The sequence below is a fragment of the Corapipo altera genome, unplaced genomic scaffold (genome assembly GCF_003945725.1).
Source record: "Corapipo altera isolate COAL_440 unplaced genomic scaffold, ASM394572v1 61411, whole genome shotgun sequence".
Lineage (NCBI taxonomy): Eukaryota > Metazoa > Chordata > Aves > Passeriformes > Pipridae > Corapipo > Corapipo altera.
The window spans coordinates 21,886,328-21,893,063 of record NW_020884875.1 but is presented as its reverse complement, the minus strand read 5'-3'; the positions used below and the strand labels follow the sequence as shown (position 1 = coordinate 21,893,063).

Below are 6,736 nucleotides of genomic sequence, written 5' to 3'. Positions count from 1 at the left end.
GGGGGGGGGGGGCAATTTCAAACTATGGCACTACCATAAGATACAAGTTGTATCTTCTCACTGTCCTCATTGTGACAATTAAGAAATGCCCGTGGGTGGCTGAGGCAGTTGTGAACTGTAACTTGTACGTTACCAGTCATTCTAACTAAATGAATATCCGGGTATAAGTATTCAATAGTAACAGGCTTGTCTAATGTTTTGTTCGCTACAGGAATCAGTCACTTCCATGAAGCAGTGCTTCCAGTAGCGTCTCAGACATTCCTAAATACGTGTCCAATTAGAAATAGCATAACATGCTGCCAAGAGATATGTGCAGACTGTTTTCTTAGTGTAGCAGCTTTTCTGTGGGGTGGTCCTTTTACCTTTTGAGTTCCATTCCGGTTCTTCAGCTTCAGTGGTAGCACTTTTCACAGCGTCTTTCTTTGTCAGATTCTGTCTAGAGCCATTGTGTTATTCTTTGCAATTTTTACTTAAAAGGAAAAAAAAAAGCTTTTTGTTCCACAGGTTTTATTTAAAATCTTTTCCTATAAGTGACCCTTAAAATTACTGGGAAAAGAAACTTTTCTAAGTAGGGACGGAGTCCTGTATCCAGTTGTGGGCTACTCAGTACAAGAGGAACATAGACATACTGGACAGAGAAACCCATGAAGGGCCATAAAGATGATGGACTGAAGCATCTCTGCTGTGAGGCTCAGAGAGCTGGGGCTGTTCAACCCTGATGAACTTAAAGGGGAATGCATGTTTAAGTGAGCTTGATTGTAATGGCCTGGTTTCGCCTGGAATAGAATTAGATTTCTTCTTAGTAGCTGGTGCAGTGCTGTATTTTGCATTTAGTGTAAGAATTCTGTTGATAACACTAATGATTTAATTTTTTCTGCCCTGGCACTCACACTCGCACCACCTGAGCAGCAGAAAGCTCCAGTGATCCGATGGGAGCTCCGTCAACTCCCTACACACCCCACACTCACACAGTCAGACAGGTTTTCTTTTTGGCTCAACCTTCGATTTCCTTTAGCAGAGTCTCAGACGTCTGGATCCTTAAAATAATTTAATCATGGTGCAAACACAGAAAAATAGAGTTGGGCGCTTCCTGGGAGGGACCCCAAACAAAGGAAGCCCTGGATATTTATACTCTTACAGGCTAAGCCTGGAAATGTGGAGTCTTCTAGCTGAGTCCTTGTCTCCTGTTGTACCTCTGAGTGTCTGGTCACCTGGCTGGTGCCACAGGTCCCTGTGCACTTCGTTATGCAAGGGGTTGGAGCCAGTTCAAGGTCTCTTGGCCTCAGGCTCCTGTCACCCACAGTTCAGTCTGCAGTGACATAAGCTACCTGCACTACTTGTACTCCTCAACTTCAGGCAGCCCCTCTGGGCTGGAGCTTGGCTTGAGCAATGCCTTCTGTGTCTCCACTTACCACCATCATGATGTAGCATCTCTTTTTCCCTGGAGTCCCTCGTGCCCTGTGCATGCATATTGTTCTGTGCATGAGCATCCCTCTGTCTCATCCATCTTCTCCTCATTTGCCACTTGGGTGGAGGGGTGGGGTGTTGGGTGGGTCAGTTCACCCCTTGCCAGCCAGTTACCCAGGCCAGCTCAGAGTAGTGACAGACTGTGTTCCACCCATGTCACCAGCACCTGCCCACTGTTGCAGAGCATGAGTGATCAGTGTAGACAGCGAGGGATCTCAAAAGTGAAGACAAGTAGTTGCTTATGAAAACTGAGAGGAAAGGTAATGTAGACACTGATGAGTAAATACACTGTTTTCCCAACAGCATTTTAAAGTAGAATAGTGCACTATGGCCTGCTAATGTGTTCTGGTATTCAGTGCATAGGTGAATGGACAACTTTTTAGCTGAGGTCTTTGAGATTAATGTATCTTAAGATATTCCTCGATCTCTTTGTTTTATCTGCATCCAATTCTTTGATTTTAAGAAAGATTCTTAGAGCTAAGTGAAACAGTTACTGGACAGTAGCCGGAAACACAGTAGGTGTCAGAGCTTAAAATTTCAGAATGAGTAGATAATTTTGTGTTCAGGCAAGCAGTGGGTGTGGTCAGAGGGGAATGAAGATGTTGGCAGAACCAAGTTTTTGTTCTGGATGTAAGATAATATTAAAGGAAGAGGGATTCACTTGCAGTTCTCTTCATAGTTTTTCTGTCCTTTTACTGGGCATAGTTTTAGTAAGGCCTTCTGAGAGCCATATTTTATGTTTGATTCCCAGAACTGGAATGTTCTGAGAGTAACATTTATACTTTGCAGATGTTTCTTGTAACTGCTAGCAGGTAAGGGAGTTGGAGAAAGGAGCCTGTGGCTTCTGCTTAAACCCAAACCCACATCCTCAATGGGGGAAAAATTAAAAATGCCAGCTTTGTTTGAAGCAGCTAATATGTAAGAGGGAGAAAGCCATCCACAATGTAATTGAATAAAAAGGAGTATTTTAGGCCTTATCTCCTCTGTTTCTGTGGTTTTAACTTTAATTCTGTAATTACCTTGCTGTAATATTTTCTGCTCACTTTTTAGGAATGGGTAGTTGGATTACTTAGAATCAATAGATTATTTAAAAATGTACTTTTTTACAGTAGCATCAGAAGCTGTATTCGATCAAAACAAACTTTTAAGATTTCTTACCTTTCAGGTATATTACACATAAGAAAAACTCTATATTGCAGTATTAGTAATGTGAAAATAAGTTGTTACAGCACTAGAGCTTGAAAGTTTAATAAGGAAGTTGCAATTTAAATTGAAAACGGGAAATTAAATAAGATATATTTAATATTCATGTAATCCTAATAAAAGGTTTCTTTGGCATGATGCTTTCTTTAGTAACGTATGTGGGAGAACACACATCAGTTGAGGAAGGGATTTAGATCTCATTTTTTATGTTTTTGTTATATTGAAGCCCCATCCAACCATTAACACTCCTATCAATGAAACTGTTGAAGAAAGCAGTCAGGAGTCTGCTGAAGGGAGTGAAGAAAAAACAGGAGCCAAAAAAAAAAAGTGTTCTGTCCCAAAAGTAAGTGACTGAATTTCTGCTTTATTCTGCCACAAACATTTTTATTGCCAAGTTTTTGCCTAAATACTTTAAACTAACAGTGGCTTACTGTTGTAACTGTCTTGCATTTGTTTCTTTTCAGATATCCTTACAGTAATATTTTTGTCTTTCTGTATTCCTTTTATGGTACTGTATGTGTTTTTGAAAATTAATTTTCTTACCAGCCTATATTTCTAAATCATAATAAATTAAATTCATACGGTACTTCCTGGGCAGGAGAAGTTGGAACTGATCACCAAGAATTAGCTTAAAGTTTCTGGTTTTGAGTTTTTGAAGAATTTTTAGTACCATAGACAGGTATGAATGTCACTTAAAATTCTGATGCCTTTTGTTGAAAAGCCAAACAGATCATTAGGGTCTGTCATGGCTGAAAGGGTGCTTCAGTGTGTTTGCCAGAACAGATTATAAGAATCAGTTTGAATTTGCCCATACTCTTAATCAACTAATCAGAATATAGACGATTTCATAGCTGTATCAGTTCAACTCTTGAGTCATAAAAATATCTGTGAGTCATCAGTATACAGTAGTTTATACAGAGTTCAGCTTCTTCACTTTGTAGATGTGTGCATACCTTAGAATCCTTCCAAAACAAGATTTAATTCTTTTAAAATATATTGTATTCATACTAAAAAGAAAAATGTTTTTCTGCCTGAAACATCATTGTTTCAGCTTACTGGTGCTGTATGTAGTTTGTACTGTAGGAGGTGAAGCTTCCTTGCGTACTGTACCATTAGTAATACTAGTGTAGAACACTGCTTTGAACTTTCTCTATTCTTGAGTGTTTTGTTGCATCCATATGGGAGTATTTTTCATATGGCATGGAAGAGATGTTGTGTTTTGTCAACTCTTCTCAGTGTTTTTAAGAAGAATAGAATAGTAAAGTCAGAAAAATTGTGATGCAGGTGGGACTAGTACATTTATCGTATCTCATTTATTTCTAACTAATTTCTGGAAATTACTACTCTACAGGATAGGTAGTGCCATTAACTTAAATAACAGTCTATTTTGAATAGACTTGCCTTTATTCTGCCTGTTTTCATTTTGATTATTTACATAGATTTTAATGTAGTTTTTCTGTAAGTGTTGTTGGCCATCCTTTAATATTGATTCATAGTGGCAACTGAGCAATTTACAGTGTGTCAAACACATAGCAGGTGTTCCTTATCTGGGGTTAGTGTCCAGTAGCTGTAATAGCTTGTTTATTCAAGAATGAAAAAGTCCTCTGATTGGAGGAAAAAAGTCTACTGGTAGTATACTGATAAGATGATGTTTAGAGTTGTTTTGATGAGTTGGAGACTACAGGGTTATTGATGGATTATTTCTCCCAACTTGTTACTGTCTAGAGTTCCTTATTTACTACTTCCACATGCAGAAGCTAAGGGTGATTTGGGTTCTATCTACTATACCTTAGAAGCACTCTTCAACACGTAATTTGCTGACAGTGTTAGTAAACCAGTGCTGTTCTTGCCCATGCACGCTGCTGATAAAAGCATTTGTTCTTAGTATTTGCTACTGCAAGGGGGAAACTTTTTTTAAACTGAGCTGATTAATCAGTTTGCTTCACTGTGAATTTATGCCTCAAGCAATATGTGCTAGTGGGGATGCCAATGACTTAAGCTTCATGTTTCTCATGAAAAGTGCTTTTAGGCTGTTTAGTGCTGGCAGTGTGGAAGAGAAACAGGAAGATATAAGAGGAATTTAAACATGAAGATGGAGTGGAAGATCCTGTACGGGTCCTTTTACCTAGATTTCTGTAATTAGTCCCAATCAGCTTAAGGCAAAATATGGAGCAAATTTCTTCTCCTTTTATAGTAATAAAGCTATAAAATTCTGTTGACCAGTCCTTGTTCTCTGGTTTCCTCTGGTTTTAGAGAGCCAATAATTCTTCTGTCTTAAAATTGTATTCTGTAAAAAGATTCAGTGATATTACATGTGTTCAGGTAATTAGGAAAATTGCTTTGTTTAATGTTGATATTTTAAAAACTAGCTACTTTAAAAAGGAATTGCAAAAGAAGGGCTTGCAAGTGAGATAAGAAGGGCTTGCAAGTTGAAAGAACTGAAAATCTTAAAAACACGCAGATATATAGGCTGCAAGGAAATGTTGATTATTTTCAAGTAAGTTATTATGAACACTTGATTTTTTCAAGTCTTAACTGCTTACTTGAAACAAAACCTAGTATTTTTAAGGTTTAAAAACCCCAACAAAACAGGAAAAAAGGCAGAAATTGCAATCTACAAATGATGAAACAACTTGTTTGTGGTCTGTTTACTACTTGTCCTGGTTTTGGCTGGGACAGAGTTAGTTTTCTTCTTAGTAGCTGGTGCAGTACTGTATTTTTTATTTAGTATGACAATAATAACACACTGTTATTATTATATATTATTATTATTATTATTATTGTATATTATTATATAACAACAATAACACACTGTTTTAGTTTTTGCCAAGCAGGTTCACAAGAACATGTGGGAGGTATGGCCACAACAGGTGGACTGAACTAGACAAAGAGTTATTCAACGCAGAATGACAGAATGTGTCAGGTTGAAAGGAACCACAGGGGGTCATCTGGTCCCACCCCCTGCTTAAGCAGGGTCATCCTACAGCATATGGAACAGAATTGCATTTAGATGGTTCCTAATTATCTCTAGTGAGGGAGACTTCACAACCTCCCTAAGCCATTTGGTCCAATACATGGTCACCCTCATAGTAAAGTTCTTCCTCATGTACAGGTGGAATTTCCTGTGCATCAGTTTCTGCCCATTGCCTCTTGTCCTGTTGCTGGGCACCACCTGGAAGAGCCTGGCTCCATCCTCTTGACACCCTCCTTTCAGATACTTAGAGACATTGATGAGGTCCCCTCAGTCGTCTCTTGTCAAGGCTGAACAGGCCCAGCTCCCTCAGCCTTTCCTTGTAAGAGAGATGCTGCAGGAGGAAGTGTTCCAGTGCAGTTAAGCTTTGAGTGGGTACTTAAATCTGTAGATTCACTACCTTCTTAAACTATTTAAAGTGAAGAACAGCCTGATAGTAATTAGCATGTTCTCTTTTCGCTGTAAAATACCTCCTAATGCATTTTTTTTACCCTGTGTTGACTCCCTTTGCAGTTATCCCCTAAAGGGGATAACAACTTACCTACAGAAGCTGAAACAGAAGAAAAGGAGATGGATACTTCAAAGGAAGATGACCCACCTTCAGACAAAAACATTAAAGAAGTATGTTAGAGCTTTTTCTGTGTACCAGTAAAGATCTTAATATGTTGGTTGGTGTAAATCTATTACTGAGTATTCAGACACTATATTTATTACTACTGTGACAGTCTCAGGAGTTGTTTAATTATATAAAACTTTCTGTGTGTTCACTCATGTTTAGACCTCTCATTGAAACTCCCAGGAACTGTAGTTTTCTTCAGAGGGGAAACTTAGTCTGACTTTTCTATGAGTTGAATTAAAACTGGTGGAACACCGTGGGTTTTATCACTTACTCTGTATTGCAAATGTACTTTTTTTCAGGACTAAATAAAGACTTCAGACAGACTGAAACATCACTACATACCTTTATTTAGAACAGAATATTATTTAGTACTTAGTTTATTTTTTTATCTTTCAGGAAAAAGTCCTGAGTACCAGATAATCATAGAATGGTTTGATTTGGAAGGGACCTTAAAGATATCTGGTTCTGATTGCACT

The 6,736-nt window shown here is 38.3% G+C and overlaps 1 protein-coding gene across 5 annotated transcripts in view; it reads left to right on the top strand.

Annotated features, from left to right (window-relative positions):
* PSIP1 (PC4 and SFRS1 interacting protein 1) overlaps positions 1 to 6,736 on the top strand; it is a 35,301-nt gene that overhangs the window by 7,706 nt on the left and 20,859 nt on the right. For all 5 annotated transcript variants that reach the window (XR_003526196.1, XM_027634424.1, XM_027634423.1 and 2 more), the window contains exons 5-6: positions 2,897 to 3,013; positions 6,155 to 6,262. Coding sequence is in view for 4 of the 5 variants with exons in the window: in XM_027634424.1 (XP_027490225.1) it covers positions 2,897 to 3,013; positions 6,155 to 6,262 (225 nt within the window). In the remaining variant the exon portion in view is untranslated. The remainder of the gene's footprint in view (positions 1 to 2,896; positions 3,014 to 6,154; positions 6,263 to 6,736) is intronic.